The sequence below is a fragment of the Mchenga conophoros genome, linkage group LG13, assembly GCF_057382185.1.
Source record: "Mchenga conophoros isolate Kocher_MC1m ecotype Shallow Benthic linkage group LG13, M_conophoros_male_GT1.1, whole genome shotgun sequence".
NCBI lineage: Eukaryota > Metazoa > Chordata > Actinopteri > Cichliformes > Cichlidae > Mchenga > Mchenga conophoros.
In genome coordinates, this window is record NC_140538.1 from 4,350,376 (window position 1) to 4,374,133 (window position 23,758).

At 39.9% G+C, this 23,758-nt stretch overlaps 1 protein-coding gene across 1 annotated transcript in view; it reads right to left on the reverse strand.

Annotated features, from left to right (window-relative positions):
- The window catches only part of nrg3a (neuregulin 3a), a 360,952-nt gene that overhangs the window by 37,002 nt on the left and 300,192 nt on the right, over positions 1-23,758 (reverse strand). The window contains exon 4 of the mRNA XM_085296128.1: positions 4,977-5,000. Coding sequence (XP_085152254.1) covers positions 4,977-5,000 — 24 coding nt within the window. The remainder of the gene's footprint in view (positions 1-4,976; positions 5,001-23,758) is intronic.

Genomic DNA, 23,758 nt, shown 5'->3' on the forward strand with positions numbered 1-23,758 from the left:
ACAAATTTGTCTTCATCTTATGCTCCACATTGTTTTATCAAGTTAGATCATTTATTACGAGTCCATGTCAATGACAGCTCGGTTGCCCATTGTCACGGGCCGAGACGGTTACATAAAGTGCACAAGAAGAGTTTGTTACTGTCAAAGCGCGGCATATAAAGATGAGCATTCTGATACCAACGATGCTCTGTTTATCACATGCCCCCAGTCTAGGCCATGATAAATGTCATGATCATTAAAGACTGACATGGATGGATGAATGGAAGGAGTGACATAAGAAAAAGCAAAGATCAAAGGATGCAGACAGAGTGTGGGATTATGTTGCCATTTCTCCGCAGCTCTGAGTATTAGAATTTCCATGTGCCGCAGCACAGACTGCTGATGGTGGATAAAACCTTTATTATGCAGGCCTGCCGTGCTAGAGTAAACATGCTCTCTTGGCTGGTCACGGTTCTTTCCTCTATTACTTGGATGCTTTATTCACCCATTTACAGACTGAATCTATTTAGGTGACTGGAGATATTGTTATCGCTGGCAATTTTCTTTCTTTCTATCACTTTTTTTTCTTGCTTCTCATAATATTCTCTCCTGTCCCACAGCCCGGAAGATGTTACTGTAGCTCAGTATGTGCTGGTAGTAGCCATTCTTCTGTGTGCTGCCTGCCGTTTGGCTTCTTACTGGCACTAAAAGGAGAGAGCTCATCGCCCCGGCTTTTCCTGGCTGGTCCTTCTAGTGTGGCATGAAATTGATTTTAACAAGCACTTTGTTTGGATCCACCATCAAGCACCACAGATTCTTTAACCCTTCAAATTCTCATGCCCCAGTGCCTGAATGCTATGTTTTTGTCTGCCTGTTTTTGGTTTGGTTGGTTTACGGATAGATTTGCATAACAATTTTACTAAAGGCTGACTTCAGCACAACTAAAGGATAATTAACTTTGATGAATCTGGATGCAGAAGCTTTTTGGATGCATTATTCATCAGTGTCAGATGACGATAGCAAATAACAGGGCCAATTCTCCCATGGCAATTTTCTTAAAAAATAATGGGACATATTACGGAGTATTTATTTATTTTTTTATTACTAAAAATTCTCTAATCCTGAACCTATAGGAAAAAAAGGTAATGTTTCTAGAAGCAACACCGATTTATTCAAAAAGAGCCAAGTTGCACCACGAGGAATTCAAAACCCTTCACAGAAAATCTCAGTATAATAAAAATAAATGAAATTGTGATAGAAAAGGGATCTCTGGGAAGACACCGGAGTGATTGCAGTTTATAAATTCCTCTCTGTCTTTCTTCCCTGGTGTTACTTATCTCCTTTCTCTTCTGTCATACCAAACAACTCGGGCTTAATATTTAGCATTCTCAGTGCATTTTAGTTCTCGGCTTACCAAAGTTGAGTGAGTGATTTAAAAAGTTTTTCTACCTCGCCAGTTTCTATCACGATGTGAAGTAAATGACAGAAAGAAACAAATGCGTCCAGCTAGGTCTGTTCGCCTTTGCTAACCAGCCTCCTTCCAGCACAATCACTCGACGAACCCTCTGGAAGGAAATTGAAAATCAACATGACTTAAAATACATCTACTGCCCTTCAAAAGTAGCTGCTTGTAACACTTTCTTCAAACATTGATTTACAAGTCAGTGCAAAAGCTTCCAGTCACAGCTCAGTCATATTAGAAATATTGATGACCACATGACTGACTGACTGGATGCTGTCAAATTTGTCAACTTCTGCCAAGTAACCAGAAAATATATTAAGAGGAAAACTGGATCAAAGAATTCCTGAAGGTGGTCTCGGCTCAGGGCTTCAGGCTGTGATGTCCTCGGAGGAGAGTTTTCTCCTTTTAACCCCAGAAACTGAGTCTCTTGGAGGGGAGAAGTTCATTCTCTATAAAACAGGCACAAAGCTTCAAGTTATCTGTAAAACTAACCACAACTGGGTTAAGATAAGATAACCTTTATTATCCCACACGTGGGAAATTTGTTTTGCTACAACAGAAAGTGGACAGTGCAATGTTATATAGCAAAATATATATAGCAAAAATTAAAACATCCATCCATCCATCCATCTTCATCCGCTTTAACCGGGGCCGGGTCGCGGGGGCAGCAGCCTAAGCAAAGAGGCCCAGACCTCCCTCTCCCCAGCCACTTCCTCCAGCTTATCCGGGGGAATACCAAGGCGTTCCCGGGCCAGCCGAGAGATATAATCTCTCCAGCGTGTCCTGGGTCTGCCCCGGGGCCTCCTCCCGGTGGGACATGCCTGGAACACCTCACCCAGCAGGCGCCCAGGGGGCATCCTTGTCAGATGCCCGAACCACCTCAGCTGGCTCCTTTCGATGTGGAGCAGCAGCTGCTCTACTCTGAGCCCCTCCCGGATGTCCGAACTTCTCACCCTATCTCTAAGGGAGAGGCCAGCCACCCTTCGGAGGAAGCTCATTTCTGCTGCTTGTATCCGCGATCTCGTTCTTTCGGTCACTACCCACAGCTCGTGGCCATAGGTGAGGGTAGGGACGTAGATCGACCGGTAAATTGAGAGCTTCGCTTTTACACTCAGCTCCCTCTTCACCACGACGGACCGGTGCAGCGTCTGCATTACTGCAGCTGCAGCCCCAATCCGTCTGTCGATCTCCGGCTCCCTTCTCCCATCACTCGCGAACAAGACCCCGAGATACTTGAACTCCTCCACTTGGGGCAGGAACTCATCCCCGACCCGGAGTGGTCACCCTTTTCCGGCTGAGAACCATGGCCTCAGATTTGGAGGTGCTGATCCTCATTCCCACTGCTTCACACTCGGCTGCGAACCTTTCCAGTGCGAGCTGGAGGCCCTCACCCAATGAAGCCAACAAAATTAAACCCCACATGTTAATATTTACTTGTTTGTATGGCAAAGAATGCCAAGTTTGACCAACACATTCTCATCTTTGGAGTCAAGTACTGCCGTTCTGTCAGCAGCTGCTGGCATCACAGAGACACGCTGGCAGAGGCAACATTGGAGACAAAGAGATAAAAGTTCTCTTTTAAAAGAGTGACAAAGTCTGCCTGAGGGGCGGCAGTTTCAAAGTCATGGGTTTGTGAGTCAGACCCTGTCATGTTTGGGTGATTTGTGTTTTGCACTCATGGATTTCTTTTACTTTTGCTCACTTTTTACATTTGTTTTCAGTCGCTGGTAACATTTATGGTCGGGAATAAATGTGTCGCTTCTCGACAGTTGTCAAATGATGCTTACGGCTACCCCATGTGTTTAAATGTGACTTCGTTGCTGTTTATAGTGATGCCAGTGACATCTGGTGTAGGTTGGGGCCCAAGATTACATTTTTTTAAATCTCATCTCAAACACTAATGTCTTCATGCTAGAGCTCCCTGCAATCCCTCAAACCTTTTACTTGAATGTTAAATTTACTCCAAACTAAAAATCTGTTTATTTATTATTAAGGGCGAGTTTCTCAGCAGCAACTGAGATTGGTCCTTTTTAATCCTCAGATCAGAGCCTTTTTGGTCAAATGGTATCTATAAATCATCCTGTTGTTGATGCAATGTGTCTTAGAGTGAAATAACGATTTGCTATCACTTGCTATTGACAGAAAGGATGGGGCAGTTCAAGTGACAGTTTGTAGTTTAATCTACTATGTAAAGTATATTTTCTCACTTGCATTAATGACAATAATCTGTGACAAAGAGCATTACAGTAGGTCTGTGCATTTCTTTCCTTCAAAGAGCTTCCAAAGGCACAGACACTGACACACCAGGATTGAGTGTGGGAGGTTCTTATCTAGCCGCTGCTTAACACAATGCTGGGGGAAGACGTTGGCAGGACTAGAGACGTCAGCTCGGCAATGAAAATGTGGCAGCCTGAACAATGTTGCAGAAGCATAAAACCTCTCGCTGAATATAAATGGGGAAACCTGCAAGATAGCTCTGTAGAAAATATCATCTGTCACTGCCAAGTTTGCATAGTCTAAGCAGGTTTTCTAAAAAAAGCTTTACTTCGTTTGACTGCTTAGGCAGCGATCGGGCAGCTGAAAGAGATGCAGCAGTGCTTGTTCTTGTGAAATTTGACTTTGAGCATGTAGATGCTGTAAAGCCAGGCAAGAGGAAGAGCATTTTCCTTGATACTACAGAGATTTTTTTTTAACCTAAAGAGGACACATTTTGAGAGAGAGTGAGGGGCTCTGGTTAACAAGTTTCATGTCGTTAACTAGCGCTTCTCAGCTGTGATACCCGACACAGAGTCCGCGAGAGCCAAAACCGGGAGCGAGCAGCTTGGCGAAGACGAGGTGGAGCCGCTGGCATCTATCCTTCACAGCCTCGCAGCGTGTGCATGGGAAACGCACACTAACATTCAACACACAATCGCTGGAAGGATCTCATCAAACTCACATTAGGGCTTCAGACACACACTTTGAGCATGTGCCATGCATGCGCACACATACCCACACATACTAATGAGGAGTGCGACTGGTAACGGTGCCAACATCACAAAAACTCCCTCACTGCACCCTGCACGCCTCTCTGTTCTCACTGTTTCCAAGGAGACTGCAGCACATTGGTATTCTGGTGGGACACTTCATGAGCAATTGTGAGAAAAAGAGAGAGATAGTGCAAGAGAGAGAAAGAAAGCAGAAAGATAGAAATGGTGCGGGGAGTAAAGATACGTAAGTACATATGTGTAAGGAGGATAAAAACAGATTAAGACAGCGTGTAAAATACAGTGCAGCACGCACGGTTGACGGCAGCTAATATGTTAATGTATAACTATAGATATATTTGTATTCACCACAGCTTTCCTGATTACATTTCAAATTATGTCACAGTGCCATATGTAATTAGACACATCCAACTTATGCCGTTTGCTGGCTGTTATGAACAATTTGTTCTGTATCTGAGCCCTCAGAGTGTATTGTTTATCCAATATGAAAAGCGGTGATGTTTACAGTTATGACTCAGACAGATGCAAGACAAGAAAAGCTTCCTTACCCATAAACTCGATGCCCAAGTGATCTGTTGTTTCACGCAGCAGGACGGAAGAAGGAGAGAGAGAGAGAAAAGAAAACAGCTTTTATTAAGAATTGCGTACAATAGCATTGTGTGTTATGTGTGTAAGTCATCTGTTGTCACAAGAGGTCAGAAGACACATGTTAGTAAAATTACACAATAAATGACACATGCGTGAGGACCCTCAGAGATAATAATGCTGGATCTGAACTAACCTCGTGCTTAAAGGCCCAGAACTCTTTCAGTCGGGTTCACGCTATGAACACCGCAGTTGTTTGAAAAAGTTGTTATATCCTCTCCCATGCACAAATCAAGAATTATTAACATTTGAACAGATGTCTGATGACAGTATTGTGGGCTTTGCTTGTGTTTCCTGCACCCTGTCAGTCAAATCGGATCAAACCACAGACCAAAGGAATCACAGTAACTGGGATCCTAAGCGATAAACTTGGCTCAGAGATTTGAATCTGTCAGTATCATTTTATACTTTACTCGGTTTACTCGGTGGAGAAAGAACACTTCAGTAGCCTCACATGTAAGTGGTGTTATTTACTGTCATTTTGTACCAATGAGAACCAAACCAAGCAGAGATCTTAGCAGAACTACTACAGCTCACACTGTTCCAGCTCTCAGGCTTTCCTTCCAGACTAATATTTTCTTCATCACTTCATTCAGATAAAATGCTTTCTAATCTTTTACCTACAGCTCAGATTTCTGACCTTGACATTTCTGCAGACACAAGTAAAATCGACAGATGCTGGAAAAAGGCTTCAAGGCCACCAATAGAATCCACTCGTTACAAAGAAGAGAGAAAAAAAATCACTATCAGTGTTCATCCACAGCCTAAAACTGTCTAGTTTTGACTCTGAACAAACACATTTTGTCTTCACCAAATTGCGATCACAAATATAGAAAAGTGTGACTTAAATCTTTCCTGCCTGTTGGCATCTGGCTTTACAATTGGTCCCTCTAAAGCAGCGGTCCCCAACTCCCGGGCCTCGGGTTCGTGAGTCGTTTGGTACCGGGCCGCGACAGTTGAGGCTCAGGTGTGAAATGTATGGTTTTCAGGGTTTTTATCGGTTTTCAGCGTTATTTTGTTATCGTTTTTATCATTAACTCAGTTTTCCTGGGTCTTTTCACGTGTGTTATGAATAAATCTTCTTTTTTTCGGTACCGGTACTAGTTTTATTTTGTTGTATTTATCCGCGACACCTTAAAGGCCGGTCTGTGAAAATATTGTCGGGCATAAACCGGTCCGTGGCGCAAAAACCACGGTCCGTGGTTGGGGACCGCTGCTCTAAAGTACACAATGCAATACTTGCACCCCCTTAAAATCACATCCTCTACAGAGAAAATTACAAAGTCAATATAAGAGGGGGCACCTCAGTGTCAACTATATATATTTAATTTTGTGTAATACATTGGGATATTTATAATTAGAGGCATTTGTATTTATTTTGTAACTTTGTTTAGTTAATTGAGTTAATTAGTTCATTAATTATTCTATTATCTAATCATAGTTAGAAAATGTTAACCAATAAGACACAAATCAATTAAACTTTTCAACATTTCAGTCATTAGTGTTGATTTCTACCAAAGTACTGACTTGGCAGTAGTACCAAACCCAGGTCTAGTAACTTCAGCTGTTTTATATGTTACACGATGCACTGATAGAACTTATTAAATACAATGTTTGATTGGCTTTTATTTACTTTAAATCGCTCACGCTGTTTTCATAACACTAACCAAACTACTTTCCTGACTCTAACCACTCAATCCATTCAAAACCAAACAGTTCTGTACCAGTCATGCTGCACTTAAGTATAAATTAGAGAAACAAATTAGCTGTATCAGAGTGTATTTAGATGAAAAATGCACATTTAAACACATAAAAATATCACAGCCAACCAGCACACCTGCGAACTCATCGAAATGAATAATAAATTGAGGATGAAATTCATTCACAAACTTGAGCTCAGCCACGGTTACAGCAGATCAGCGGATCCTGCTGCCAACCCCCATCCGCTACTGGCTCAGCTGATACAGCTGACACATGCAGATGGTAAATATCACGTTAATAAAACCAATTCAAGCTTCTTTCGCCTCCTCACAGTCGACTTCACAGAAGTGGAAATTTCAAGATTAGAGTTGAAAATGTCTTTTGAGAAAAAAGTCGAAATGTGGAAATTATTGTTGTTGTTTCAGGACAAACTGCCATGGCTGCCATACCTTCTATACGGTCCTCATCTCAGTACTAGAAATCAAGGAAGAGGCATGAGGAGAGAGGATTTGAGGCAGGAGGCATTAACAAAATGAGACATCCTTGCTTCTGAGCTGTCATTTTAAGACAGTGTCAGTGTAGAATGAGGAGTGCACAGCTTCTTAATCGGTTCATTGTGGGGTTTTTAAGACTACTACTGTTATTTATGATCTCTGTCAGATGAGCATGACAGTGTTCATGAAAACAAACCGTTTATATTCAATTCCCAGTGTGACACAGTGTGACAAGAATGCACACATAATATATTTTTCTTCCTTTAGTCATCACACCCACAAATGTTGAAGGGTAGAGATGATTTCCTTTGATAACCAACACAACCAGTGAACAATAAACACATGTATTTGTAAAATCCTTCTACCACCATGCTTTAAAGATTCCAGCTGTTTGGCACAGCTGTTTTGTATGACATGGTTGAAAAGACTTTCTCAAGGTGCACCTGGTCATCCTCGATATCCTCGTCTTACAACTCTTCTCTCTATTGATTGCTCCCGTCTCCAGATACATTTTAGAGCCCGATCCCGATATCCATCTTAAGACCTAAGCACAAGAGCATCACAGAGGGTACCTAACGTCTCCTTTGTATACAGCTGTGAAGTCCAAGAGCACTTTAGCACATGGCTTTACACACTTTACTGACTATCTAAAGGGATGGAGACTGCATGTGTTTTTAAATATATTCAAAGCTCTTTTCTTATAGCGAGAACGACAGGTACCTCATTCTCTCTAGTATTTTTGTCATGTTTCTTTACTAAATAAAACTTGAAAAACAATAATGTACAAGCATGGTTTGTGATAAAACATGCTGCATTCCTGTAATTTTATGTCACCTTTCATCCTGTAACCCTCAAGGAGTCTTCTTTGTATACAGTTTTCTTTTAATGCCTGTGTGGCATCCCTTAGTAGTGTAACAACGCTGTGAACTGAGGGTAAATGCATATGGTAAAGTCTGCAGAAATGCAGACTTACGAAAGTGTGCATGAAGGGCTCGAAATGTTTCTTGTGGTGCCCTTGCACACTTTGACAATGGTACAGCCCTCAATAACTTACTGTAACAGTGACTCAGTGTGGACACTGAGACTGAGCTGACGAGATGAGACGTTCTTGAAGGTGATTCACAGAGTGAATGAGGACAGAGGATAGAGGAGACAGGAAGGCAAGGAACAGAGAAATGAGAAAAGCCCTCTCTCCATGCGTGTCTGTCTGGGTGAAGTTCCTGAAACTGACCAATCAACTGGCACATCTGAAACTCATCCTCTCATTAAGATCCAGCAGTATTTGAACCTTAAATTTCAGCCTGTTCAGTCCTTCTACATGGCACTGACACTGCAGCTGAACTAGCTGTAGTCTCTAGTCACAGTTTGCAGTCAAGTTGTCTCAAAGTTATGCCTTCTTTCTGTGTCATGGGTTGCTCTCCATTGCTCATCAGTGTGCCAATTGCCTTGCACGCTTTCCACCATCATCTCTTCCTGGATAAAGCCTGCCTGTCTGACTCTCTGCTCCAATCAACGCCCACCAGCCAGCCTTTCTCTACGCTCTTCCCACTGGTTCTCCTGCCAGCTCTAACCAGCCGTGTACCAAGCCTCGTCTGCTTCCACTCCAAACTATCGCTACTGATGCAACTTCTCACCAAAGGTGGCCAGTGTTGCAGGATTCCATTAGTAGTAAAATAATACAAAAAGATCTGTTATTTTTAACCATTTCTGTTTCTTATTTACAACTTTGTGCTTTTAAAGAGCAGAATTTCTTATTTCATCCCTAAAAATCGGTTCATGACTTCCGTGAAAAAAAAACCACTGCACAAATAGTCAAGTAAAATGACACCTCTGATTAGATCCAATTTCAAATGATCACTCTCACACTGCCACATATTATACAAGGATAACAGACAGGAAAAACTCCTGTCACCGACTAGTAGACATAATCTGAAGGAAGTGCAGATGTCTGTGGTGTTACCGATGGCTTCTCTCGCACTGACAGTGACTTTATCTCCTAAGTGGCCCTGTCCTACATCTTAGAGTGGGTGAGCTGGTCTTTCTAATGCGAAAATCTCTGTCCAATCTGCCCCCAGTCTTATCGGGCAATGTTAGCACAGATGTAAGCGGATCATTTTTCACTTTGCCGGTGACCCAGAGACCTCTCTCCAATGCCTTCTTGATTTCTCCTTTCAAAAAAGCCTGTGATGCAGGACATGAGGAGGTGAACGAGATAAACAGTGCAGTAAAAGCTTTTGGAATAAGCTGCATTTTACCAAATATTTGGCAACTGTTTTTAATTCCCAATTTGACATCAGAGAGGTTTATTTATATATTTATTCATTGATTTTATTAAAAAAATGCACAATGTTTTTCTTTATTTGCAATTCTGGTAGACAGTTAATCTCCATTTCTTTCTATAATGACACACGTGCACGTATATTTTTAGCATCAGTGACCTCGCTGATATCTGCACAGCTACAAGAAAATGATGGTGTGATCTGTTCTTTGAAATTCTGCACTTTTTCATCCCTTTGGGTAGAGCTATAAGCGCTGTTGCTGGGTTGGAAACTCAATTTCCCATGGAGCTCAAAGAGAAGAGACTAACACTAAAGCTGCCAAGGTTTGGGATTTCATTTTCTGTATAGCTTGGTTGGTAGAGTATATATCAGCACCGGCACTGTCAGGATATAAGACTTAGTTCCCACTGGGGCTGGCTATACTCAAGATGTATGCACTTCTGCTACTGTAAACCACATTAGCTGGAAGAACCCACAAGGTGTTGTAAGTTAAATACTAGAGCAGGGCGATATGACCAAAAATATTTATCACGTTATACATTTGAAAATTTGCGATAACGACATAACTGACGATATAATTGACACTAGAAAAAATACTTTACAACTCCACAACTTTAGTGCAAAAAACCCCATCAATGTATGTTCACTTAAACAAGCAGCTGTTTTTTTATGTGCATTAAAGTTATATAAAAATGTAACAATGCAAATTCCTTGCTGACAGTTTAACCAAAAGGCATTTCCAGTGGAAACTGGCCGACATATCCTCAGCATAACCATGTATAATATCCACAAAACTTAAAAAGAGGTTAAACACACAATACGGTAATATTATGTTGAAGCACAGTACGTATCACTCCGCGAGGCTCTTGCCTACGATAGCTGTAATGCTCCGACAATCCATCAAGCGGTGCGGCTTCGTAGCTTAGCAAAGTCGCACTAAAACATTTGACAGATTTTCGAGCGCCGTGTACGACATAAAATCATTTCGAGGTCAGTAAGCACAACCAGAATTCATACATAAGGCACACGGAATTATAAGGGGCTCTGTCGATTTTCAGAAAAATCAAAGGATTGATTTTAAGTATGTTGTATTTTCCAAACAACACGGTAATAGCGACGGCCTGCTAGCATGCTCTACCAAAAATAATGCTTTGTGTGACGGACGAAAGCTAAACCAGTTCCACATCACTGAAGCTGCAGCATTTTTACAAACCAATTCTGGTTCATCTGTTTCATTTAACGATCCGCTTTCGCTCTTCTCATTCTGTGTCGCCGCCATGTGCATATGTAAACAAAGGCACTGCGCATGCGCGCTTTACCCATATTCTATCACGATATGTCATTTTCCTATTGTTGCCCAAAATTACACCGGTATTACCGTGAATGGTATGATATAGCCCAGCCCTAATAAATACTATGCTCTGCAGGAACGGCCGCACCTGATGTCACATCTGATCGGAACAAGACATCTTTTCATTCATTCATTCATTCATTCATTCAAAAAAAAGTAATCTCTAAGAAGCATTATCAAAGAGAGGAGCTTAAATACACACAATCAAAAAATGTTGCAGATGTGGAAGAATTGTGAGGCTCCAAAACGTTGGCCCCCTGTTGTAGTGTGAGAGAAACTCACAGTTGACCGTTGTAATAACCTTTCATATAAAGATAATTGGATACATTTTCTGATCTTTAGCTTTCAGTGTGATGGCTGCTACAACCTGCACCTACTAACCAAACAACAGAAATGAAGAAACTTCTAGCTGGTATCATCATAACACATGTAACAAATGCAATGCAAAGAGAGATTGCTGCAATCTCTAGATTGAGTTTGTAATATTATCTTACAATTGATAAGATGCAAATCACAAAACACAACTTGCAAAAATCTTACAACGTAGAGACGCTGAAGTACAACTTCCATATTTGAGGACAGGGAAAAGAGGATGTGAAGGACATCCAGAATATTTTGTTTGATGAAATGGTCAAAACTGCAAATGAAGGCTGACAGCTGAAAGTACTGATTCTGAGGAGGAAACAAGAAACAAGACAAAATCCATTTCTAATTTCCCAATGATAGCATTTTGCAAAAATATGATATATACAGTGTATAAAAGGTGAATCAGCTTTAAGATAAAATAAAAATCATTTTTAGTAGAGGCAAAAAAAATGCCACAGTGCAGGTGCTTCTTATTTTCAAGAGTATTATTTAAACACAGCCAAAGCTGCTGCCAAACCACAATTAGGACGAGTATTTTTTTCTATAATTGAAAAACCAATGTATTCGTTTAATTCTGCTCAAGTGCTGTTGAAAACAAAAATGAGACAATGTCCTTCAAGCTTTTAATCCTTTTCATTTGTTGTCTCCTGGGAAAATAAACCAAGCATCCCCCCCTCCCCGAAAAACGTAAGAAAGTGGAAACTCCCCACTGTGTGTGTGTGTTTGCAGCCTGAGGAGTAGGCAGGTGTGGGTGGCAGGGAGTCTTCAGCATGTTGCCCTACTTCCTCTCCCTGTGGGCACTCATATGTTGACAGGGATGGTGTGTGTGTGTGTGTGTGTGTGTGTGTGTGTGTGTGTGTGTGTGTGTGTGTGTGTGTGTGTGTATTTCCACCTCTGGAGTGAGCTTGACAATGGAAGACAGATTAGCTGACCTCCACAGGGACACACACACACAAACACACACAGTTGTTTTACAGACTGCATTAATTTGAATTCACTACCATATACATCATAAGGCATTAAAATAATGTAAAGAATAGATTTAGGGTTGCTGATTAATTAAGCACAGGACATAACGGGGCATGAACTCCACGTACACAAAAGAGGAGTGCAATCAGAGTATCTTTTATTCCTGACTGAAACATGATGAGCATAGCCTGGCTGTCTATTCTCCTCTCGTAAAAGCGGTGACCATGGTTGGGTCCTTGCTGTTGAAAAAAAAATCCAAATAAGATAAGATAAGATAAGATAAGATAGAACTTTATTAATCCCTCGGGTGGGTTCCTCTGGGAAATTCAACTTCCAAAAAAAGCACAGCAACGACCGAAGTTACAGTTACAAATGTAGCCTTTATCAAAGTAGTGAAAGTAAAAGTGAGTTAAGAGAAAAAAAATGATAATAGGATTTTTAATCAAAAGGAGAAAAAAGTCAAAATGAACTCTTCTAGAGTTACTCATCTTGTGATGGATGCAGATTAAAAGCTGTAATACTGTCTGACTGAATTTAACTCATTAGGGCACTTTAATTGACGGTTTTAGGATGTATCTGCAGGACTACCTAATTTTCTTCACATCTTAGCCACTGATGAGGGAAATGTCTCTATTTCCAGTCATGTTTATTGTTGAGCTTGTGACATGTTTAAGGTTATTTCACTTCTATGAATACTTCGCCAAAGGTCGGGGACTTTGCTGATGTAAAACGGATTGCAATGTGGCTTATCTTCTTTTTAAGGTCATGTTGAGCAGCTCTGTGCCACTTCCAGTGCAGCTGCTATTTTAAGATCTGACCACTTGCACTTGTCCATCTGTGATGTGGGCTGGATTTCTTTTACTGTGTCAGAATGGTGACCCCACACTCTGAATATCATTTTGGGAAAAACAACATGTCGTGAAGTCATGACGAATCAAATCTGGTAGCAACGTAGGATGGTGAGAATTTTTTCGGTGTGAAAAAAATAGTTTTTTCAGTGTGCTGTGTGCAGAGTGACACAAACTACAAATTTGTGTGATGCAAATATTTCGTGTCAGATTCTTCAGGAAATAATACTGCAGCATTAACAGTCTGCCACTGGGGGACGAAGGAAGTATGCCCCTGGTCATGCTCCACAGCTGAGTGCTACCTTTGGGGTTGGACACTGGGAACTCTTTCACTGAAAACTGCTGTTTAGTATCTGGGTCATGACTGGAGACCATGCTCTTATCACGACTGATAATCCTCAGCATGAAAATTGATGTTGATGTCTGCTCCCTGCAAGCAGCGACTGTCAAGTTAGAAGTTTATGATGAAATCGCGAAAGCAGAAGTGGATGAGCTTACTAAAAAAGAAAGTGTAAGGGGTGCACAAGAACAACGTCAGCAAAAGGGAGATTGGAGTTTTGCTTTGTTCTTTTAATTTTTAGCATTAACTTAGTAAATTTAGTAGATTTAGCATCTAGCACTTTCTGTTTCAGTTCGTTAAGAATGTGCCATTAAGGAAACAAGACATTACTCCAGAACAAGTAGCGACGGTCTTTCCTAAATAGAGACGATACTCATGCTGCAGTTTGTCCATCTGCACTCCAGTAGACACAATATCACAATTTTCATCGTTCTTATTTCCCTCTGTCAGATAAAAAAATGAATTGTTCCACAGATGGGCTTGAGGGAGCGAGTGCATCATATTCATATCTCAGACTGACTGATAGCTTCACTCTCCATGTGTGCAGAACAGAGAATACGTTACATGCTATTTCCAATTAGGGCTCAGCACTCTTTAGAGAGCAGGAAGTAAATTGATATTTGACAGATGGCGGCTCTGTAGGACTGGAGGGAAAGTAAATGATGACACTGCCTTGTCCACTATTCAGCTTTGATGAAATTCAGTATGGATAAGCCACATAATCATGTGATGCAACAGAGAATCTGGGTTTCTCAATTTGGGACTCTCTTGCTTTGCATTACACAATATTATGTCATTTACAAGTTTTTGCAGGTGTGTTTATGCGCGTTCTGTGAGATAAAAGCCTATTCTTGTGCAAAGAAGTAAACACAAAATCTATTCTTTAATGTACTTAATATAAAATTCTATATTTGTAATATTAATAGAAAAGAAAAACTTCAAAAAAGCTACTTTGAATTTAATAAAAAATAAAAAACAAAAACAACCCCCATAAATAAATATATAAAAGATGGACATATTCATTGTTTTTTTTAGCACCATCACCGCTATCTTTTTAAAAAGTTTTGTTCAGAAGTGACAACATTTAGATTAAAGGGCGGAGTGCTGATGCTAACTTGCAAGTTAGCAAGCTGCATCCGTAGACACTGTGATGTCAAAGTGTGAAATATCTGCTAATTGATGGCATATTAATAACTTACAAGAATTTCAGTCATCAAAACTGGAGCACATACTTGGACAAGTTGTTGGTTTGGTTAACCACCAAACTAGCTATGTTAATATTGCTTAATTACCAGTGCGTAAGTTTTAGAATTTACATGGGTAAGTTACATATATGTAAAATCCTCTAAAACGACTTTGTTCTGCTAACGTCATTGCTAAAACTGGACATTTTAACATAGAAGTCTAGGGGAATTGACTAGCGCTTGCTCTTAAAACACAACATTGTCAGCAACTGGGAAAATAATAGCATTCAGTCTAAAAGTGGTTTACTTGTTTTTTTCAAATTGCTTTCACACATTGCTTCAGATCACAAGTCTGCCCTGGGCTGATGGGAGGCATCCTGTTCGCTCGCTGCAGCCTGACAGATTAACGGCCGTGAGTGGAGGGTGTTTAAACATCAGCGGACTATCCGCTGAATTCCAGTCTTTGTTGAATTTAAATCCAATCTTTCACTGACCTGCTTTATCGTTTCATCATTTGTTCTCCCCGCCTCGTACCCCCTCTTCTTTTGTTGTTTTTACCCAAAGTGGTTGCTATAGTAACAAGGTATGTGCATCTTCAAAAGTGGCGGAAAGTCTTTCATCTGAGCAGTCTGCTCTGCATCCATAAAGAAGAGTGGTCCAAACAATAGGCTGGGGCTGGGGTTGCTTATTTTATGCCTTAAACACACTCAGCGAAAACTATGCACGACTGAGCAATAAAACCAAAAGTCTTGAGTCGTTTTCATTTGACCAAATTGTATGACCTGAATTATCACAAAACCCATAAAGCTGCCGAGCTATTTAACATCCTTTAGCTCACTGTTTTGGTTTAACATTTAGTTCAGCACTCTCATGAATTAACCCAACAGCTGTTTCACTCAGCAAGAGCTGATTTTTAACTAACAGACTGTGTGTATGTCACATTGAAACCAGCGATTGCATGGCAAAGCTGCATTTCTAATGCCTCTGAATTTGCATTCTTGGCCAAAGCCTTAATAAAACAAACAACCTGCAACAATCACTCACACACCTTTATGTTTCAGTAAAATGCAAACTGGTGTCTCTGTATATATTATATTTTTGAGTACAGGGGGAAAAATGACACCTTCATTCTCATGTGCTATAAGGAGCAAAACTGACTTTTATACCAGGCTGTAAACATGCTTATTTCTGCAGCTGGCTTTTGAGTCACTTTTGGAGCCTTTAGTGGCCACTCAGGGAACTACAGTTTGTGCAGTTGCTACACTGGCTTCATTTTTAGAGCCAAATAATATCCTTTTTTTAAACTTTTCAAACTGCTTTCTTTCTAGCATCTATCCTTGTCTTTTCCTGAGAAATGTATTACTTTGAAAGCTTCTGTTGGGCAGCATGGTGGAGGAGTGGTTAGCACTGTTACCACACCTCTACAGTCTAGCCGGAGCATTTCTGTTCTCCTGTTCTGTCAGCATCAGTGCTCTCTGCGTACTCCTTCCACAGGCCAAAGGCATTTCATTAGAGAGGTTGGGCTAATTGGCGATTCTAATTTGCCCACATGTGTGAACGTGAGCGTGTCTCTGTGTTAGCTCTGTGACAGACTGGCGATCTGTCCAGGGCGTACCCTGGCTCTTGTCCTATGGTAGCTGGGATAGGCTCCAGCCCCACTGTGAATGAAATGGAAAAGCAGAAAAACACGAAGGGATAAAAAAGAATAACTATAGATCAAGAACACGGCAGCTTCAGATAACCAGTATCAGATGGAAATTCTTCACTATTTCAACTGTCAGACTCATCCAAACTGTTATTTTTGGTTGGGAATGCTTGTCACGCACCTCAAATAATATACAAAATGAATAGAAAAATCAGGTGAGATCTTGTTTCAGTGAATAATATATTAAAAATAATTCCCTATCCCTTCATTAATGCTGGAATGTGGCTAGTAAAGGGAATAAAGAATGCTCATTCTCTATAAACTGCACATTTTTCACCAGTCTAAACACAGTAGTGCTTCGTCCTTGCATTTGTGTTTAGCTGATGGAATTGCAGTCTTCGCTTTCATTCGACAGTGACCTCCCTCAAATTTGTACCCTGCGTACAGCATTAAAACAAAGTGACACAAAACGAGACAGAGAGGTCCAACCATAGGAGACAACAGCTTTTAAATGACGTTACTTTTGTTGCGAGGACTTGGGTTGAAATCACTTTCACTCTCAAAATTGGTTGACTGAGCCCTTTTTGAGTTGCAGAAGGACAAATTGTACACCAGGGATGTTTTTTGAAAGCCTTGAAGTTAAATGGGCCTGAAGTGTATTCACAAAGAGAACTGTTTATGAAAGCTGGAGAAAAAGTTATGCACATCCTTCCTTCACTACAGGACAAATTCTAAATGTCAAAAAATGCTGTTTAATCCAAAGTTTGAACATTTCGCATGGTGATGGGACTTTGTATTATTTAGACACTCAGTAATTGGTCCAATCTGTTAAGGCCGCTGTGCATCATCTGTGCTGTTCAACTCATCAAAATGAAGACATAAATAGTCAGCAAAACTTCTGAGTCACCGCGGGAACGCCTACAGGGAGCTGTCAGTCATCACTGGGGTCGCATCACTGACAACGCATCTTCCTCTCTAGCCCCCAGATTATAATGTACAAATCCAACCCTTGAATTACATGTTTGAAGATTCACTTTTAAATATTCCATAACACCATGTACCCTTTATATATTGTTTACTGCCATTTGTCTTCAACGGATGATATTTCCTGTTATTTTGTAATTTTTTGTGTGATTTATCTCTTTGATGTTTTCCCTTTTCATCCACATGTATCCTTGCTTGTTCTTTTTCATAGTTCCTTTCCCAATAAGGCTAGGAAAATAACCTATTCAGCTGCGGGCTGAAAGTGTAGGTGGAAGGAGTGACTCCACAGGTTATGGAAGTGGAACATTAAAAGGAAGAGAATTATAGCTCTAGAAAAAGAGTTGATGATTTGGGTCTGTTATTCAAAAAAGCATGATGTAATGTGTTGCATTCTGGTTTTATTGAGGCTCGTGACGGTACAAAAAAATCGATCCCTCTGCTTCCTTGAGATTGGATTTCTTTTTGTGTGACTGTTAAAAGTCATTTTAAAACTGTGATGTGTTCTTTCACAGACTTGATCTGCTTGGGGTGTCTGGTTCAGAGGGTGAGGCATATAAGGAGTGAAACAAAGAAGAAGATTTAGAGTTGTGGTTGTGGTGTCAATTTAAATTATTACCACCCATATCACAGAGAAATTCGGGTGCTGTCTAAAATGCAAATAAAAATGCAGCACAATGGTTTTAAATTCTTGTAAATCCAGATTTTATTTACGACAGAAGAAATAAAGCATCCGAGGTTTAAACTTAGACATTTAAAAAACTAGCTCATCTTTGAATTTGACGGTAACAACATGTCTCAAAGTTGGAATGGGGCCATATTTACCCCTCTGTAGCATCCTCGCTTCTTTTAACAACAGTCCATAAATGTTTGGGATCTAAAGAGATCAGCTGCTGGACTTTTGGGAGAGGAATGTTGTCCCATTGTTGTCTGATATGGAATTCTACCTGCTCAACAGTCTTGTTTTTTCTTTGTCATATTTTTCTCTTCATAATATAAAATGCTTTGAGGCGCTACATAAATAAATCAAATTGAATGATACCACAAATGTTTTCAACAGGTGAAACTTCTGGACCTCAAGAAATTCGGGATGGAGACTCTTCTATGATGTCATGCTGTTGTAATAATTGCAGTATCCATATGTGCAAGCTGGCAACTGAAAACAAGCTGGATGGTCTCTCTTCTCTTTAGTCCAGCCATGTTTTTACAGAAGAATTTCACATTCTGTTTTGTGACTACAGATGACAGTTGTCCACTTTTCCTCAGTCCATTAGGCTTTGGTCCAGAGAAGAAGGCTGTGTTTCTGGATCATATGACCACATTGCATGGCTGAGCGAACTGTAGGTGCAGTTTTTTTTTACAGATTGATAAACCGCTGTCACAAACTCTCCTCTCTCACATGCTTGTTTCATTTGTAATCATATTACTCACCTGTTGCTAGTTAATCCCAAATTTTTTGAGACATTTTGCCGCCATCAATTCAAAATGAGCGAATATTTGTCATGATATGTGATGTTTAAACATTGGATGCATTTCTTATATTTTATTGTGAATAAAATATGAGTTTATGAGATTTGCAAGTCATTGCATTCTGTTTTTGTTTCCACTTCCACAATCCCAACTTTTTTTGGAATTGGGGTTACATATTCTCTATGGTGTTAAAAATAAAAAACTTCAAAGGTAAGTATCTCTGAACGACCTCTCCTCAGACTTTCAAATTAATGAGTTGGCTTTCAAGTTAACTTTGTCCTAGTATAACTCACAAAACTGACGATATTTCTTTTTTATTATGAAAGATTTGTGAGGAATTCAAATTTAGCTCCCATTGCATCAGCATCCAGGCTGCTGAAAACCTGTCAAAGAGATTAATTTTATTTTGATATGATATTATATGCCAATTAGTCACCATGTAAATTGCCGTTCCCTAATTATTCTGTAATTTATCACTATTAAACATCACACAATTTTAAATGGCAGAAATATGAGCTATATTTCCCCTCAGTGAATTTACAAGCGTGTACTGTTGTCTTCAATAATCCAAGCTTTTATTTGCACTCTCATCAAGAGACTTGGAGTGCAAGGATGGCAACAAAAAAATAAACATACCAATTAAAACTCAAACAAAACAAAAAATATAATTTTTGAAGACTCAATCTGTACCATAAATTATAATCTTTGCAGATATTAAATTAAAATCAACACCTTTAAAAAGTTATCATGTGTGCTGATTAAATCACAGTTGTAGAAAAGTGAAAGGAGCAAGTGAGTTAGCCAGTCTTTAGATGTAGCAATGCAAGGTTGGTAAGTGTTTTTGGAAACTATAAGGAAGGAATAAGAAGAGGGTGGCTCGCTGGCAGGCATCACAGGGATGAATGAGTAAGAGAGGAGGAGGTAGGGAAGAGTAAGCAGTTCCCACAAGCACTGAAATAAAGGAGGAGGCAGGGGTGGAGGAGGATGAAAGAGGCAGGCAAGAGATGTCAAAAGTGAGTTTGGGTAGTTCTGGTAAGTGATAGGGAGAGTTTAAGTTTTAAGGGCATAGTGAGCGAGAGCAAGAGTGAGAGAAAGAGAAGGGAAGGAACAGGAGAAGGTGGAAGAGAGTGGGATGGAGACAGACAGAGGGCAAGCCATGATTCAGCAGGGCAAGGCACATGTCATACACTTAAGTCACATAGAGTTTCGTGACTGTCACCCCCCCTCTCTCTCTATGTCTATCATCTCTTTCACTCTCTATTTCATTACCCAGAAATAAGTTGAAATGGCAGATAAATAACCAATTCCACTACTCTCCACTTGGGCTTTTTAAGATATGCTGATCCAAACTATGTGAGAGGCTGCTTATACGGAAGGTAGATAGTATAGCTCTTCAGGAAGTCGGTGAAGCCTTTGGATTCATGAGGGATTTTTGTCCATGAAATTTCCATTTGGGAGCAAATAATAAAAGTGTGCACTTACATCATTCAGATTTCCACACACACGTAAATGGTCTGGCCTTTAGATAACACTTGTTTTTCCTTTGGAATACAAAAAAGGTTTTAGCACAAAGCCACATTCAGCCATTCATACAGAAAGCTGGATGCAGGGTTCAGTATTCTGGCAAACTCCACTCATACTCACGGACTGGAGAAGCCAGGGACTGATCCATCAATCTTCTGACCTGCACTATCTCTAAAGCCACAGCTGCTGTCCAAGCTACTGGCCAACCAGCTAGAGCAAATTTCTCTAGTCTTGCTCAAGTAGATGAGTTACTGGAGGGTCTGGGGTCTAGGGATCAAACCTTTGGACCACTCACTCGACCACCTAAGCCAAACATTTATTTTGACTCCCAGTGTTTCAAACTGAACTTGGATCCAGGCATCCTAATTGTTCAGGCGTGTCTGATTTTATCCAGCTATTTAAACGATTTAAGTGAGCTGACTAGTATGTCAACGGTCCCAGCAATCCCTCCCAGTAATTGATATTCCAATTACTTTGCCAGTTGAAAATATAGATATATAGAAGGCTGCAACATGAGCTAATGGAAGTTAATGTAATAGGAAACATGGAAAAGCAAAAGTTAGCTCAACAATAGTCCAGGTTTATAACTAAATACAACTGAACTGAAGCATAACCATCAAACCAAAAGTAAGTAATTTAGTACCATCAGTGTTACAATACTGCTAATATTGCCTGTGCAGCAAATGAGTAGAACTTTAACTGCTGAGAAGAGGAAAGTCTCCAACTTTTTACACTTAGAGGCTATTATCTTATAATGGTACATCCTCAAGTTGTGCGTTCAAAGGTTAACAGATTTGTATTAAAATGATATAAGGATACAAGGAAGGAGGGTAAAAAATCTTGGGATAACAGAAGTTACTTTTATTCCCACTTGCCATTTAGTATCATTCTGCCTTTTGTTGCAGTGCATTTTAATATGGCCATATGACCTGTGCACTGATCCCCGATCAGTCCTTTTGTTCTTGGTAGTTTAATGACTACAAGAGCCACATCCAGGTGAAGCAAAAAGCAGGAAGCACATCTTAATATACCCATGAGCTAATCTTCATTCATGCTAAGCAGAAAGGGTGTAATGAATTCAGTCTTATAATCAGAACGAAAGAGGGAATAAGACAGAAACAAAGAGGAATATAGTGAGAAAGAAAGTGGCTCCAATTTAGAGCAGATAACTTTAAATGAGGAGTCCATTGTTTGTCCATAGAAGCGAACAGCAACTCTAATGTTATTTCTTTGGCTTTTTATTAGGGTGCATACTTCAGTTAGTTACACGTTCAGTTTCTCTATTATTTTTAACTGATGAAATGGAGCAGTTTTGTTCCAGGGATACAAAAGTGAAGCAAACTGGGAAACCAGTCATATATATATACAGCATAGTAGGGATTTATTTTTTACTATGGCCAAATCAATGGTGGTAAATGTATTTAAACAGCAACATTATGCTATGTAAAAACACTTTATCATGCTTCTTGCAATTCCTATCATTGAAAGTGTAATCAAATTTGACTCTAAAAACACAAAATTTGACCCAGAAACTACTTAAAATGAAAAATAATAAAGATGCACATGATTGCAAAACTGGTCTGAAAAATATAAGTATGAATAACTTACTGCATTTCTGCATTTAGTTTTTAAATTTTCACATAAACAGAAATTACCAACTAGAATTGACTTAAACTTCTTAGATTCAATTAGAGGCCGAGTTACATAAGAGAGCTGCATTTCTGTTCTCCCTCATAAATAAGCCAAAGCAAATCAATTGGGCTTGGCCTTAATTATTCTTGGTACATTTGGTCGTACATAATGTGAACTACACTTAGTGATACCTCGTACTATTGATTAATCATAGGCAGGGAGAAGCATTCAAAGATTCTGTGTAAGTGACGGCAAAAAAGTGAGATTCAAATTGTTGAAACAAACAGGATCCCGCTGACAGAAAATGACACCAACCTCAGTTGTTAAGCGGTAAAGCTTTCAAAAAGGAGCATTAAAAAGCCATTTGGAGAGGCCAATTTCAAGTAATTTTGTTCTACTATCTCCCTCATCCAACTGTTCCATCACAGAGGTCTGCTCACCATTAGCACGTTCTCCACCTGCATTTGTGGAAAGTTGTCATAATCGTTTAAATCACTGCGGCAGCTAGGAAGGCTTTAGATGAGACAGTTGTTTAAAATCACCAAAGCTGTCTGGTTTATTACACACACACACACACACACACACACACACACACACACACACACACACACACACACACACACACACACACAGCTACTTGTCTTAATATTAATAGTAAGTGAATTAAACAGGTACTTTTCTGCCATTATCACACTCATACACACTGTATATGGGGAATTCTATCATTATTACAAATTAGGTAATTATTTTGTTTAAAAACACAAAATAAACAAAAATACTCCCAGAGGTCCTTTGTATAAGCAGCTTATCATATATGTATTGTCAAGTGACCTCTCCTGGCTCTGTCAGTCATTTCAACTCACACTCTAGGAACAACCCCCTTAGGTAGCTCTAGTAATTATGGCAAACTATGACAAAGCGCGCCCTCTAATTTACTTAGAGTACTTAATTTTACCAAAACAATGAACTCGATCCCCTTCTTAAAACGAATCGAACCTTTACTGCAGCACTGTCACATCCTGAATGTCTTGCATATTTTTGAGCAATGATTTTTGAAAGTTGCATTAGTCCTTTTGGCGGTATCGTTGAGAACGTAGTATTACCTTTTTGGTTATTAGGATAGAAGACTCGATGGCATAAACATAGCTGGTTATTAATGATATTTTTGGAGTCTCATATCTTCTAGTTTCTATAGCAGAGGAGCCAGAAATATAGCCTGTAGGCGAGATATGGCCTGCCAAAGCATCCAGTCCACACCACTGGATTGCTTTGCAAAAAGAGAAAAAGAGAAAATTGCAGAGGGTTGATGGATAGTCTTTGGATTAAATTTTGCAGTATAATGGATTTGCATTTACAGAATGCTTTTCTAGTCTTATTTGCCAGTTTTCATCAGGAAGAACTGTTTTCAAATTCATTAAGAATGGATCACGCCATGAATTTGGTTCTCCAAATAAATTATTTCATCTGAGGCAGAGATCTGAATCATTGTCAGACAGACATCAGACATTACCCGTGTGCTGCCACAGGATACCAAAGGTATAAACCAAGAAACCATCACATAGAGTTTCTCTAGTTTTTATGACCGTCGTGTATCTTAGTGATGACAGCAGACTCACTGAGAGCAGAAAATCTGCTTTTCTATGAGTGGCTTATTAAATGTGTAAATATGTTGTGATATGTGTCGACTACAGAATGTCCCTCCACTTTTTTTACTGCTTGCCATCCCTGTCCATAGCAATAGACTGGCGGAAGATAAATTGGGCTCAGCAATCAGTATCCATTAAGCTTCACTGCAGTAGTCGATTTTGCATTTGCCACAGAGTTCACCCACAAAGGGAGGAATATAAAGTTAGAGGACAATAAAGCTTCATGTGTTTTCTGCCCATTTAAAAGGAGATGAA